The sequence below is a fragment of the Carcharhinus amblyrhynchos genome, chromosome 25 (assembly GCF_965287045.1).
Source record: "Carcharhinus amblyrhynchos chromosome 25, sCarAmb.v2.hapA, whole genome shotgun sequence".
NCBI classification, from domain to species: domain Eukaryota; kingdom Metazoa; phylum Chordata; class Chondrichthyes; order Carcharhiniformes; family Carcharhinidae; genus Carcharhinus; species Carcharhinus amblyrhynchos.
In genome coordinates this window covers 16,980,132-16,995,650 of record NC_137348.1, presented here as the reverse complement: position 1 = coordinate 16,995,650, position 15,519 = coordinate 16,980,132, and the positions used below count along the sequence as shown (strand labels likewise).

The 15,519-nt window shown below is 42.4% G+C and overlaps 1 protein-coding gene across 2 annotated transcripts in view; it reads left to right on the top strand.

Moving 5' to 3' along the window:
- ralgps1 (Ral GEF with PH domain and SH3 binding motif 1) overlaps positions 1 to 15,519 on the top strand; it is a 710,183-nt gene that overhangs the window by 256,910 nt on the left and 437,754 nt on the right. For both annotated transcript variants that reach the window (XM_080211962.1, XM_080211961.1), the window contains exon 9: positions 5,130 to 5,256. In XM_080211962.1, coding sequence (XP_080068088.1) covers positions 5,130 to 5,256 — 127 coding nt within the window. The remainder of the gene's footprint in view (positions 1 to 5,129; positions 5,257 to 15,519) is intronic.

The following is a 15,519-nucleotide window of genomic DNA, read 5'->3' as shown; positions in this document are numbered from 1 at the left end:
GCATTTAATTTTCATTCTACTGAATAAAGAGGAGCATATATTTCAGTCTGAGTAAACGAACAGCACTTTTCTAAATACCCATTTGTTCCAAAAGCTTGTTATAAATGTCACAAATATGTTATACTGTATCAATTGGCATGGGGTTTTGGTCTGGAGTTACTCCCGTCTTCCTGTTTGTCATAAGTGAAAGTGGTTGATGTATTTTTCCAGCCTTACACTATGCTATTCATATAAATTGTAACACTTTGTTTAGCAGTCGAGAGAGTTCCGCTAGCTTCCAGTGCTCAAAAACATGAGGCATGAAATCAAAAAATGCAGCAAAATTTTCTGTTTCATGATTGGCAACATCTTGCAATGTTGTAAATCATTAAGAACATGTCATGTCTGAATCTTTTCTTCGTACTTGTGATTATCCAGAGTGTTAGCACTTCCTGCCCGAATGTCCAAAATAAACCATTCTGGCTCTGCCTGCTACCACTTTCCTAAAAGACACAGACCAGAGCTTGCACCAGCTCCTGTAGGTTTCCAAAGATAAGTTGCTTCAAGTGCAACATTCAGTGAACTTTGCATTGACACTATGACTCTGGGATGTTGCTGCCTCCCAGTATGGTCATCTGACTCTGGAGTCGTGTGTACCTAAGCAAAGTGACCTGAGACTTGTTCTGCCTCATTTCAGAGCCACTTTATTCCTGAACACCTCAAGTACATACCACATGTTCAGGACTTGATGCAATAAATTTTTAAGTAGTAGACTCATTATTGGTTTACAGCCTCTTTAATGGCTCTTAACAGCAGTGGTCCCAGACCTAAACTTAACAAACCTCCAGCAATAATCAAACATCCTGAGAAGTGAGAGTTCTGGCTGTGCAGTTGGTGCTGCAGTTTGTTTAATGAATGTTATTGACAATCATCTGGTTTAATCACAGACAGTAGAATTGTAGATGTGCAAAAATATGTTACTTCACGGACTCGTAAATGGATTTCAGTTTTACCAATATTATTTTTTCATTGATGACGCCTACATCCCATGAATAAGGTTACTTAGTCAATCACATTGCTGTGGCTGTGGAGAAGCATGTAGGCCAGACCAGGTAAACATACCAAATTCCTTCCCTAAAGGATATTTGTGAACCAGACAGGTTTTTACAACAACTGACAATGGCTTCACGGTCATCACTAGACTTAATCCAGAATTTTTTATCCATTTCAAATCCCACCATCTGTCATGGTGGGATTTGAACCCAGATCCCTGGACATTACCCTTGGTCTCGAGATTACTAGTCCAGTGACAATATTATGATACCACTGCCTCCCCTGTGTTAATTAAAATCATATTACAGAAAAATCCCATTAGGCCTGATTGGTCTATGCTGGTGTTTAAACCCGACCGAACCTTCTCCCATCCTTTTTTTTTAAACCTCTTTGCACAGTGGTTAGCACTGCCGGCTCACAATGCGAGGGACCTGGGTTCCTGGCTTGGGTCACTTTCTGTGTGGGGTTTGCACATTCTCCCCGTTTCTGTGTGGGTTTCCTCCTAGTTTCCTCCCACACTCCAAAGATGTGCGGATCAGGTTGATTGGCCATGCTAAATTGCCACTTAGTGTCAGATGGACTAGGAGGGTAAATATGTGGGATCGTGGTCAGTACAAGCTCGATGGGCTGGATGGCCTCCTTCTGCACTATAGGCATTCTATGATTCTAACCCCATCAGCATATCCATCTATTCTTTTCTCGCTCATCTGCTTATCTATTTTCCCGACTTTATATTCATTGCTGCTCTTGAGCAGGGATTCAAAGAGCTCGTTAGCGTTTGAGGCCACAAAGGCAAAATGCCAAGTTTTTTTTCTGAAAGAGCTAGTGGATTAGTTTTAAACTTTAACGTGAATAAATCCTTCTTTGCAAGAACTCTGTCTTCCCTGGGAAGCTTATCAAAATTGCTTTTATTACTTCAGAATAAGATCCATAAAACAGATGATGGCAAAATAAAGCAGCAATTTATTGGTGGGAGTGAATACGTCAACATTTTGTTTGAGCGTCTTCCCAGGAAAATATAGCGAGCTCACTAGCCTCCTTGTTAATCACACACAAGTGAAATTTGATATATTCGATTGGATTATGAAATCAGCTCAAAACACGACACCAACATGACTATAATTTCTGAACATGACAAAAAGGGGAGAGTAGAAATGCTGAATATCTGAATTGAGAATAGGAAGTGCTGGAAATACACAGCAGTCCATTCAGAGCACGTTGCAGCATTGAAACATTTATTTCATCAAGGTGACATTGTTTGAAAAGAAGAAAATGGCATGGATTACTTTGATGTTTTGAGAGAAGACTCTATTATAATTTTATTTATTAGTGTCACAAGTAGGCTAACATTAACACTGCAATGAAGTGACAGTGAAAATCCCCTAGTCACCACACTCCAGCGCCTGTTTGGGTACACTGTGGAAGGATTTGGCGTGGCCAATGCACCTAATCAACACGTCTTTCGGGGGCAGGGGGAACTGGAACACCCAAAGGAAAGCCACGCAGACATGGGGAGAATGTGTAGACTCTGCACAGACAGTGACCCAAGCCCAGATTCAAACCTGGGTCCCTACTGCTATGAGGCAGCAGTGCTAACCACTGTGCCACTGTCACTGAACTAGTAATCCAGAAATCCAGCGTAATGCTCTGAGGACCCAGATTCAAATCCCACCACAGCAGATGTTGGTTCAATAAAAATCTGGAATTAAAAGTTTAGTGATGACCAAGGAACTATTGCCGATTTGTTGTAAAAACCCATCTGGTTCACTAATGTCCTTTAGGGAAGGAAATCTGCTGCCCTTACACTGTCTGGTTTACACGTGACTCTAAATCAGCAATACAGTTGACTCTTGAAATGCCCTCTGAAATGACCTAGCAAGTCACTCAGTCCAAGGGCAATTAAGGATGGGCAGTAAATACTGGCCCAGCCAGCTGCATCCCATGAATTAATTTTAAAAATGATTATTGGGAAGAAAAGGTGGGCAAAAAGGAAATTGGAAGACAGTAAACGAGGATCACCAGGAAAATGTGCAAAATACTTGAACAAAGAATCAGCCAATGTATTTTTTTTTGCAGCCTAAGGAGGGTTTAGTTTCAATGCTGGAAAGGGATTAAAAGCAGAATTTTCCAATTCCCCCGCCACAGGAATTGTTTCAGGTGGGGGACGTATCCTACAAAGGCCCATTCACCTCGGGTGGGGTTTTCTGGCTTTGGGGGAGCATGGCCAGAGAATTCCACTTTAAATGTTGTACACTCAGTCTTTGAGCTCTATCCTGTATAATAACTCACCCCAGGACTTCAGGAACAATACTTCATTATACAGGTGAATATTCTTACAGATGCTGGCTTTCATGTGTAAAACAACCACCTTTCAATGTTCAAGCCGTTCGACCTATCTATTTCACTTCCATTGTGAAGCTATTTCACTTGCTTTTCTTCCCCCTTTCTATTGTAGATTTAGGAGCTGTGCATTTTCACTCTGCGGTTAATTCTAAGACTTCTGGGCCGCAATTCTCTGGCCATTCCCATCCTGCCACTGCTGCCAGTGAGGACTGAGAATTTGGTGCACAGTCAAATGTTCATTCACCGCAGTGGGACTAGAGAATCCAGCTGGCATGAACAGTCAAAGAATCCACCCATGGTATTCTCCTTCACCTTTAAGAAATTTGATGTGGAGATGCCAACACTGGACTGGGATGGGCACAGTAAGAAATCTCTCAACACCAGGTTAAAGTCCAACAGGTTTACTTTGGAATCACGAGCTTTCGGAGTGCTGCTCCTTCATCAGGTGAGCAGAGAGGTAGGTTTCACAAACACAGCATATATAGACAAAGGCACAACTGCAAGGGAATGTTTGGAATGCAAATCTTCCAACCATTCACATTCTAACCATTATCATGCAGTTGTGCCTCTGTCTGTATATGCTGTGTTTGTGAAACCTACCTCTCTGCTCACCTGATGAAGGAGCAGTGCTCTGAAAGTTTGTGATTCCAAGTAAACCTGTTGGACTTTAACCTGTTGTTGTGAGACTTCGTTATAATAAGAAACTTAACATGGTAGCAGATGATTATCGCCTGAAGATGAAGGAAGAGTTTTTAAAAATGTGAGATTCTCCAACCAGATAGTTCTTAGCAGCCTTTTGGCCAAGCCCAAGATGAAGTGTAATGGAGGGGAATTTTCCATCCTGCCCGCCACAGTAATCTTAGCAGGGTGGTGGGGGCAGACCATGCAAAGGTCTGTTGACCTCAGGAGGAATTTTCTGGTTTTGGGGCAAGCGAGGCTAGAAAATCCCACCCAAGGTCTTACCTTGTCAGCTTGGATTTTGTTTGTCACTTTTGTAGAGACCATGAATTGGATTCAGTTTGAACTTGGCTTTTGAAGCAAACAAAGAGATGGATTTGCCTCTACTCTGTCCACTCTGAACACTGGCTCTGTAACTTTTAGAAAGGAGTAAAACCTTTAAAACAAAAATCTGTATAGCTCTTAAATCTACAATCCCCAGCAGCAAGTTTATTTTTATACATGTGAAACACCCACTCAACAAATAATCAATGCTTTTTTTAAAGGGGCACTTCCATGTTATTGTAAAGAGATATAAAATCTTTTGACAGAAACTTATCTATTTACATTCTTTAATGAACAACAAATTAATGAATGATCAGATTTAATCCCTTAAAGGTGTGCTGAAATTTGAACAAAATTACACAAACTTATCAAAATTAAATTGAAATGTTGTTTTGGGGACACACAGGTCATTACCCAATGAGCATGCTCACTTGTTGATAATTTATACAAATAACGACCGGATTAAAAAACAGCCGGAATTCTTCAGTCTCTCACATCTCGCTGCAGCCGCCAGTGTGAATGGAGAATTTGGCCAAATCGCCATTCATAGCAGCGAGGCTGGAGGATCCCAGCCACAGGCGAGGCTGGAGAACCTCAGCCAACATCTTAATGCCCTTTTACACACCTGCATTCCATCCCAAACGTATCTCTCTTTATTCCCATGCTATTAAACCCAATGTCTGCAATGTGACTATCTGGTTTATTTGACAAAGGATCTTCTCATTTAAGGTTATCTTTGTTTTATTTTGCAGCTAGTCAGTCGAAAAGACAAAGCCACTTTTGAGAAGTTGGATTATTTGGTGACTAAAGAAGACAACTACAAGAGAATGCGGGAATTCATCAGCAGCTTGAGGATGGTTCCCTGCATCCCTTACTTGGGTAAGTCCTCCTTCTCTTTGACTAATAAAGGAAGTACGTTCGGCTGCTAGCTGATATCTTGCAAAGTGACTCCAGCTGCCAGTAACAAGGGTGGATAATGTGGAACACATGCCACATTTTGAAGTGTTGCCATCGCAAATGTTAGGCTGGTGATTCAGACTGCAATCCTGTCTGCTGCTGAGAGAGTCATCCCTTCTTTGGATCTCCTGATCATCATTTCCACCAGATACAACTGAATGCTTTTCATCGGAAGTGAAGGTTTTGTCCTACAACAATAATAAAAAAGGGATGCTTTAAGAAAATGAAATGTTTAATCTCAAGCTTGTTGCTACAAAATTCCAGCCAATCTGTGATGTTATTTGACACGAATAATGCCGTTGTGTTGTTTGGATACAGTGTTGTGGTAACTTGGGGCACCATTTGTTGTTAGTTTTTTCCACTGTTGGACTTGCTTACCGGGCGGGGGATGTCACAAGTGACTGACTGCAGATGTTTGAAGGGATTATTACCAGTCGCCTCAGTGCTTGATGGAATGCTTGGCCAGGGCTTCTGACTTGCACCTTGACCTGTTACTTGTCAATAAGATGGCTATAATGTAAAAATCAAAGTCCAGCCTGAAATCTCATTGTGACGGTAACTGGCAAAATATATCAGAGAATCCTCCCTGTTCTCCGTTTTAAATAATGTATTTTTGTTTTGCTAACTTAATTGATGTGCGCGATGTAAGCAATGAACCGGCTTCTCAAATTACAGCCACAACCCAGTTTTATTCAGCAATAAATGGTCGGCCTGATTGAGGACTGCACATGGCTCTTTGCAACAGCTGCAAAGTGGATCATTTCAAAGCTACCTTTAACCTTTTGAACCTGTTGCGACCTGTAAGCTTCATATGTTTCAGATCAAGGGGATTTCCAGGCTGTGCACAGTAACGTACCAGGACACAGTTAGTAGTGCCCCTACCTCTTAAGCCAGGAGCTCCAGGTTCGAGCCCCACCCCAGGACTTGATGGCCAAGGAAGGTTGAGGGATGTGTGTGTGTGTTGCCTTGTTTGCTTCAGTTTATGCCATGACTTTATTTTAAAGATATTTCTGCCAATGCACAATTATATTTAAATGCTAGACTGTAGGGATTGGCAAACTCTGCTAAGTGGAACAATTAGAGCTGACTTGACTGCATGTAGAATCAGAAGGCATGATGGGTTAGCTAAAATTGACTGCATTCCTGAAGGGTACACCATACAGGCAAGCAACAGTTTCCCACAGCAGCAGCTGTGAGGATTGTTTTTTTCAGATGGAGATAGCACGTGAAAAACTTCCAATAACAAGACAAAGATTGAAATATATTTTGATTTTAGAGTGTGTTAGTTCAGTTCAGTTCTTAGATTATCTTGTAGAGGGCCTGGCCGAGAAGCTAGTCTCCAAGCTCACTTTCTGTTTTGGTCATGTTAATTCTTTAAGTTTTTTTCAATAAAAGAAAACCATTTTAAAACTCATACCAGCGCTGTCCTCTTGTCTCTTCTAACTAATGAATGGACCCAACAAAGGTGCATTCATAACATGGCCAAAGAGGTTGAGTGTCAACCTGCAAAATCCTTCCAAACACACACCAATGGTGGACGGAGAAAATGGCAGCGATTCCTAATTAACCATATGATGGAAAGGATGGTGGAGCTTCTACCATCAGTGTCCATAGCTGCAGATTGCAACCTGCATGGTAATGCATTGTCCTTCACTGTGAAAACCGAACTGATAATACTGCAAGTCTCCATGCACTGGTTGGGATCTACAACAGAAATAAGTCCTCAAGTTAACAGTGCCCTTTGTTCCACGTCACAATCTTTGACTTTTAAATGGGAAAAGGTCGGTGTTCTTGTGCAGGAATTGCAAGAAGTTGATTTGCAGCTGCAGCAGGTAATTAAGAGGGCAAATAGAAGTTTTCCCTTCAGTGCTAGGGGGATGGAATTTAAAAACACCGAGGTTATGTTGCAGTTGTATAAGATGCTGGTAAGGCCACACCTGAAGTAGTGCTGTGTACGGTTTTGGTCTCCTTACTTGAGAAAGGATATAGTGGCACTGGAGGGGGTGCAGAGGAGATTCACTAGGTTGATTCCGGAGTTGAGAGGGTTGGCTTATGAGGAGAGATTGAGTAGACTGGGGCTATACTCATTGGAATTCAGAAGAATAAGGGAGGACCTTATAGAAAAAAAAAGATTATGAGGGGAATAGATAAGATAGAAGCAGGGAAGTTATTTCCACTGGCAGATGAAACTAGAACTAGGGGGCATGGCCTCAAAATAAGGAGGAGCAGACTTAGGACTCAGTTGAGGAGGAACTTCTTCACACAAAGGGTTGTGAATCTGTGGAATTCCCTACCCAGTGAAGCAGTTGAGCCTACCTCATTGAATGTTTTTAAGGCAAGGATAGATAAATTTTTGAACAGTAAAGGAATTAAGGGTTATGGTGAGCGAGTGGGTAAGTGGAGCTGAGTCCACAAAAAGGTCAGTCATGGTCTTATTGAATGGCGGAGCAGGCTCGAAGGGCAAGATGGCCTATTCCTGCTCCTAATTCTTATGTTCTTGTGTTTCTAGAAGGAAGTGGATTAATTGTGGAAGTAGTTGCAAACAATACAGAAAAGGGAAATCAGAATCTCTACTTTAGTTGAAGTGTGACTGTTGAACATGGTCAAAGATTCAAACTGCCAAAAGGCTACTTGAGAAAGAATTGCAGAAAGTTCTTCACACACAAGTGCTGAATGTAGATCGGGCAAAATCCTTAGGATAATTTAAGAGGTGGTCACACGTGACAATTGAACATAATGAGCAGGAATGCATGGCCAATCATTTCCACACCTAAAGAGAGAGTGCAACTTGTGTTACCTTGGACAGATGCTAGCTGTCAATCATCTCCCTCCACATCTGTGTTCAGAGTGCAGACTCTTTCATCTGAATTCTGCACAGAAGGTGTACATCCAGTGTACAATACCTGTTTGGACTGCAAGGTTTTGCAGTTGAAACTCTGCCCAGGTTGATATTCACGGTTGCAGTCTGTTCCCAGCCAGTATTCTCTGAACACATTGGCTGTCCTGACGATAGAGGAAGAGAAAGTAAATTAGGCCCCAGAACGTGAACAGCCCACTGTCTGTAGCTGGACTCAGCTTCGCTGTCATGAAGTAAAAATGACAAATTGGATGAGTGGAAACCTGCACTCTTATTTTTATGTTGTGGCTGCTACTAAATTCTCCGCTGGTCCATGTGCTTAAATCCTTTAGTGGCAGTTCTGACAGGAGGGCTTGCAAGCTGCATCTGATTAATTTTGTGTTGCACTTAGCCGATGGTTCTAGACAGATTGTGTCTAAGAACTTTGTTTGAACCACTCTTTCAAATTCTAAAAGCTGAAACAGACTTTGATTTTCCAATGCTGTCTGCAATCTAAAGGGAGGAGTTTGGGCACAACCTCAACAATGACTTGATTTTGCTTCATTTCGCAACAGAAAACATAGGAAGTCTCGAGCCGCATGTATTCAGTCTCTCCTCCCCGAATAATATTTGTCTAATTTTACTTCTGACAGATGCAAACTTCTGTCTCTAATTTCCCATGATCACCATTTCAGTATGCGTCAAATCAATGTCTTCCTGGCTTACGTACATGTCCTTTCATTTCATTCATTTATTTATTTATTTATTTATTTATTAATTAGTGTCACAAGTGGGCTTTTACTAACACTGCCATGAAGTTGCGGTGAAAATCCCCTGGTCTCACATTGATTCTTGCAGATCTGTCTGGTCACCAGCGTTCATTAATTTGAATACTTCAATCATGTCTTCTCACACTCGTCTCTTTGCCAGCGAGAAGCATTTTGGCTCCTTGAGTCTACCTCATGTGCTGTTCTCCAGTGCCTAAAGTCTTTTAGTAGCTCTTCTTTGTACTTTTTTTCTTCCAACTTGGCTAGATCTCTTCTGTGGTGTAGTTTGAAGAACTGTGCACAAAACCCCAGCTGTGGCCTGTGGTCTATATCAAGACAGTGTTATTTCCTTTGATCTATACTTCTTGCCTGTTTTTATACAACCTAACATCCCATTAGTTTCTTTGACAGCAGCCAGATATTGGCCTGACGTCTTGAGGGATCTATCAACCATTGAGTTACAGATTAATAAAAGGTACTGTCCCAGGAGTAGTTACATGTATTTTTCCTGTAAGCTAGACTTTGCTCTAATGAAAGGCAACCCTGGTCTTCTCTTCAATGGTGTCCCTTTGGAGTTGGGTTTACTTGCATCTGTGGCTCAGGTCAAGAGGTGCTGAGGTTGAAGCGAGAAGTGTTTATTGTTTTAGAAAAGTCTGCCACTGATATCCAATGTCACTTGATCTAGATCGCTTCCAAGTGCGCTGAGGTTAATTGTAAGAAATAGCACAAAATGGAAAAGGGAGGATTTAAATCAAATAAAATCACAATCCCTATAGTGCAGAAGGAGGCCGATTTGACTTGCTTCCACATGGGAGACACAGGAAGTTGACTTTTTTTCTTTCAAACGCACTTGTGGGTTACTGTCTGTGTGGAATCTGCAAGTTCTCCCCGTTTCTGCGTGGGTTCCCTCTGGGCACTCCGGTTTCCTCCCACAGTCCAAAAGACGTGCTGGTGAGGTGCATTGGCCATGCTAAATTCTCCCTCAGTGTATCTGAACAGGTGCCAGAGTGTGGCAACTAGGGGATTTTCACACTAATTTCATTGCAGTGTTGATGTAGGTCTACTTATGACAATAATAAAGATAAACTTTAAAAATAAATTTTGAATAATCTTTTAAAAGGCCTGTCTCATTAATCTGGAGCTGTGGGGGGAGGCGGGGGTGGGGTGGGAAGGTGATTGGTGAAGCAGTAATGTTAGTGGTTAGATGTTCGAGAACAATACTATAGGTTATTGATTTTATGCACCGGTCAAATCCAATAGTTGATGTGATAATTGTTCCCTCTATCGGGGATGTACTCCTGAGGCTGTATACGGCTCTTGTCAGACCCCATTTGGAATATTTTGAGTAGTTTTGGGCCCCATACATAAGGAAGGATATGCTGGCCTTGGAGAGGGTCCAGGAGTTGTTCACAAGAATAATCCCAGAAATGAAGGATTTATCATATGGAGTGGTTGACGAATCTGGGTCCACAGTTAATGGAGATTAGAAGGAATGAGGGGGGGATCGAATTGAGATTCTCCAAATACTGAGAGGCCTCTATAGAGTAGACATGGAGGCAATGTTTCCACTAGTGGGAGAGATTAGAACTTGAGGGCACAACCTCAGAGTGAAGGGACACTCCTTTAATGCTGAAATGAGGAGGAAATTCTTCAGCCAGAGGGTGGTGAATCTGTGGAAATCATTGCAATAGAGGGCTGTGGAGGCCAGGTCATTGAGTGTCTTTAAGACAGTGATAGATAGGTTCTTGATGAATAAAGGGAGAAGGCAGGAGAATGTGGATGAGAATCATATTAGTCATGATTGAATGACAGAGCAGATTCGATGGGCCGACTGGCCTAATTCTGCTCCTATATCCGACACCTTATGGTCTTAATGAGATATTTGGGTACTTTGTGGGGAAATCTTCAAAATTGGTCATCTATTAACTGCTCATTGATTTTGTGGCTGTTGATCAGATGTACTAGAATGGCTGCTGTGTGTCGATAGGTTGATTACTGTACTTCCAAAGTCATGGAATCCTACAGTGCAGAAGGAGATCAAATGGCCCATCAAGTCTGCACTGACCACAAAACCCACCCAGTCCCTAACCCCATGCATTTACCCTAGTTAGTCCCCCTGACACTAAAGAGCAATTTAGCATGGCCAATGGACCTAACCAGCACATCTTTCAGACCGTGGGAGGAAACTGGAGCACCCGGAGGAAGCCCACTCAGACAAAGGGAGAACGTGCAAAACTCCATATAGACAGTAACCCAAATTGGGAATTGAACCTGAGTCCCTGGCGTTATGAGGCAGCAGTGTTAACCACTGTGCCACCGTTCTGCCCTATCTGTAGTGTAATCTGTACTGTTAAGGATTTTGGATGTGGATGAAGTCTATTCCAATTCACTTCCTCCTTTCCCTCTCAATTCAAATTAATTAAGGATATTGCATTGAAAATGAGTCTGTGCAATGTCAGTACATTGACAGTAAATATGGGCCTAAGTTTGTGTTAATGGATGTGTTTTGAATGTGTTAAAACTGAGCCCATATTTCTGCTGTGAAGGTCATTCTAATATAGAAGCAACAACTGTTGGCATTTAAAATTAGACTTTTGAGAAATCTATTAAGAAATATATTTTAATATACTGTGTACTCTCAGAATAAATTGAGATTCCTTTAAGGTTTCATTTTGTAGAATCATAGAATCCCCACAGTGCAGAAAGAGGCCATTCGACCTACTGAGTCTGCACTGACTAGAATCCCACGCAGGTCCTATTCCTGCAACCCCACACATTTACCCTGCTAATCCCTTTGACACTAGGTCAACTTAGCATGGCCAATCAACCTAACCCACACATCTTTGGACAGTGGGAGGAAACCAGAGCACCCGAAGGAAACCCACGCAGATGCGGGGAGAATGTGCAAACTCCACACAGTGACCCAAGGCAGGAACTGAATTCGAATCCCTAGCGCTGAGAGACAGCAATGCTAACCACTATGCCGCCCCAGCAAGATGTTATTTTGAGAAGTTTATTATATTAAGTATATATAGTTACATGTGTTTAAAAACCACCCTTACTGTTCACTTTCTCAAAAAAGTCAAATATTTGCTTATTTTGTGTGGGGAGAGAGCCAGTGTTAATAATGATTGGACCCCCCCCCCTCCATTCCATCCAAGACTATGTGAATCAAAGGGTCTTCATTCATTAAAGCTTGTCTGCCCGTGTGTGCAATCTCCTTCACGATCTCTCACTGAAGCAGGTGAATTGACTTGGAGTCCATACTCTGTATCTAATATTACTAGATATAATGCTTTTCTCTGCTCTGTTCAAGACTAAATTAAAATTGGCACAATTGTGATTTCAATCACCACCTGCAAGTTCCCCCTCCAAACCGCTCGCCATCCTGACTTGGAAATACATCAGCCGTTCCTTCGCAGTGGCTGGGTCGAAATCCTGGAAAACCCTCCCTAATGGCATTGTGGGTCAACCCACAGAACATGGACTGCAGCGATTCAAGAAGGCACCTCACCACCACCTTCTCGAGGGCAAATAATGCTGGGCAATAAATGCTGGCTAGCCAGCGACGCCTATGTCCATGAATAAATAGAAAAAAAATCCTACAGTGCAGAGAGAGGCCAGTCGGCCCATTGAGCCTGTACTGACATCAGGCCTTACCCCCCTGACCCCATGTATTTAGTCTGGCACCAAAGGACAATTGAGTAGGGCCAATCCACCTAACCTACACATCTTTGGATTTCAAGTGCTCCAACGTGATTTAGTAATATGGCAACGGTTTGATGGGCTTGGCCGCATCTGTGTCACCACCACTTGAAGGGTTTAGTTGTGACTAAATTGCAGAGTTCTTAGTGGAAGCCACATTTCAAAGCAACGGGAAAAAAAGGATGCCGATTTGAATGTAAAGTTGCCGCCTTCAAAGGAAAATTAATTTTCTTTCTCAAAAATGAGCCATTAAACATTTTTTCAGTGCTCACAATTCTGTCTGAAAATACAAAGTGCAAAGCCAAGGAGTAAATATTTCCACATTTACATTCTGACTCACAGTATTGGAGACTGCTCCACATTTCTGTAAATGTTTCGACTAGCCTGCCATTAATGGGAACAGACCTTTCGTACCTCAGTAGTGAAGGTTCTAAGCAAAGACTTGAGCTACCTGTGCTATTGGCATTCTTTGGCCATGCATGAAGTCCACAGCTGGATTCGGAAGCCCAGTCAAATATCTGGGAAAATTCCAGCTGTGGTACTGTAATTCAAGCCATGTTCCGATAATTAGCATCTGATGAGCCTTGACTTTGCTGCACTTTGCTAAGTATTTTCTATTTACCTCAGCTCAGAAACTGCTGTTTCATAAACTGAAATCAATCCCTTTAGCTGTGTCCTACACATAGCCCCCATTCTGAAACCGTTTTATCAGCAGAAGTCGTCAAAAGTTACCGACCGATTTTAAAGTAAGTACAGAGTGGCTCCTGATGGATTCACATGTTTCATGGTGCATTGGGCAGCGCAGTGATTAGCACTGCTGTCTCACAGCACCAGGGACCTGTGTTCGATTCCCGGCTCGGGTCGCTGTCTGTGCGGAGTTTGCACATTCTCCCTATGACTGCATGGGTTTCCTTCGGGTGCTCCAGTTTCTCCCATAGTCCCAAAGACATGCTGGTTAGGTGCACTGGACATGCTACATTCTCCCTCAGTGTATCCAATCAGGCACCGGAGTGTGGCGACTAGAGAATTTTCACAGTAACTTCATTGCAGTGTTAATGTAAGCCTACTTGTGACACTAATAAATAAACTTTCATTTGAATCCATGCATTTGTCTATTGTTTCAAACAGAAATGGCAATATCGCTCCACACCTATCACCTCGCTGCTTTTGTAACATTTTCCTCCCTTTCCGGTGATTGCAAAATAACAAAGCATTTTGTTTCTTTTAGATGTTAGGGTCCAAAACCTGAATTGCAAAGTTCAATAAAAGATTGTCCAAATGAAGGATTTATGAAATGATGTTTAATCCGATGACAGCTGTTAAAACAATGGCTGTAGCTTTTATGGCACACTTTCAGCTACAATATTTCATGGTAAGTGGTACTCGGGGGAGGCAGTGGCATAAAGCAGACCATGGAAAGGTCTGTTGACCTTGGGCAGGAGTTTCAGGTTTGGGGGCGGGCGCGGTTGGAAAATCCCACCCATGTTTGAGTTGGATTCATTTCGATAGAGTTTCCACTTTGAGTGCAGTTGGGGACTTGTGCCCAAAATGCACTTGGAATAGGTCTGCTAAAATTCAATTCCATGAAGCAACATAATTTGGTAGTGCAGTGGAACAATTTCTTTTTCCCCCAAAGGTGTTTCATATTAAAGTTTTTTGAAGTTTACTTATTAGTGTCACAAGTCGATTTACATTAACACTGCAGTGAAGTTACTGTGAAAATCCCCTAGTCACCACATTCAGGCACGTGTTCGGGTATATTGAGGGAGAATTCAGCATGGCCAATGGACCTAGCTGGCACAGTCTTTGGGCTGTGGAAACCGGAGCACCCGGAGGAAACCCAAGCAAACACGGGGAGAACATGCAGACTCCACACAGAGAGTGACCCAAACCGGGAATCGAACACGGGTCCCTGTCGCTGTAAGGCAGCAATGCTAACCACTGTGCCTACCCAATATATTTAAGCTGGATATTAATACAAATGAAAATGACTCTTTGATTAAAAAGGGGCACTTTAGCAAGGTTGTCCTCCCTGCCAGCTGGGATTTAAAATCACTACAGGTTACTTGGAAAATCTTTTCTGACTTATTTGTCGGTATGCTAGATAATTTCTTAATAAATTAATATTTTTGGATATGATGAAATGCTTTAAACATACCTACCAGTGTTTGTGAGCCTAAAAACACATGCAATTTCCCAAAGCAGTGGAATTGGCTGAATGCTGCTGTTTCGATGGTCAAATTGTGGACAGAATCTGATTGGGATGAATTGAATTTTGAACCAATACAAAAGATAATGGCAAATGTGTGTGTTTTTGGCCGTAGCTCACCTACATTTGACGTTTCCTCACCTTTGGAATGCTGCCACTGAAGTTGCCTGGATTGCACTGTGGTCTGAGCACAAGTTATCATCAACACCAGCGCCCTATAAGGCTGGCCCCCTCAGCCCCTTACTCTACTCCTTATACACCTATGACTATGGCCAAATTCCCCTCTGCCTCGATTTTTCAAGTTTGCTGATGATACCATCATAGTGAGTTGGATCGCAAACAATGATGAGACAGAGTACAGTTAAGAGACAGGGAATCTGGTGAAATGATGCAATGACAATAATCTCTCCCTCAATGTCAGTAAAATGAAGGAGATAGTCATCGACTTCAGGAAGCAGAGTAGAAGACATGCCCCTGTCTACATCAATGGGGATGAAGTAGAAAGGGTCGAGAGCTTCAAGTTTTTAGGTGTCCAGATCACCAACGACCTGTCCTGGTCCCCCCCCCCCCTCCCCGCCCCCATGCCAATACTATAGTTAAGAAAGCCCACCAAGCCTCTACTTTCTCAGGAGGCTAAGGACTGCCATGTCTGCTATGACTCTCACCAA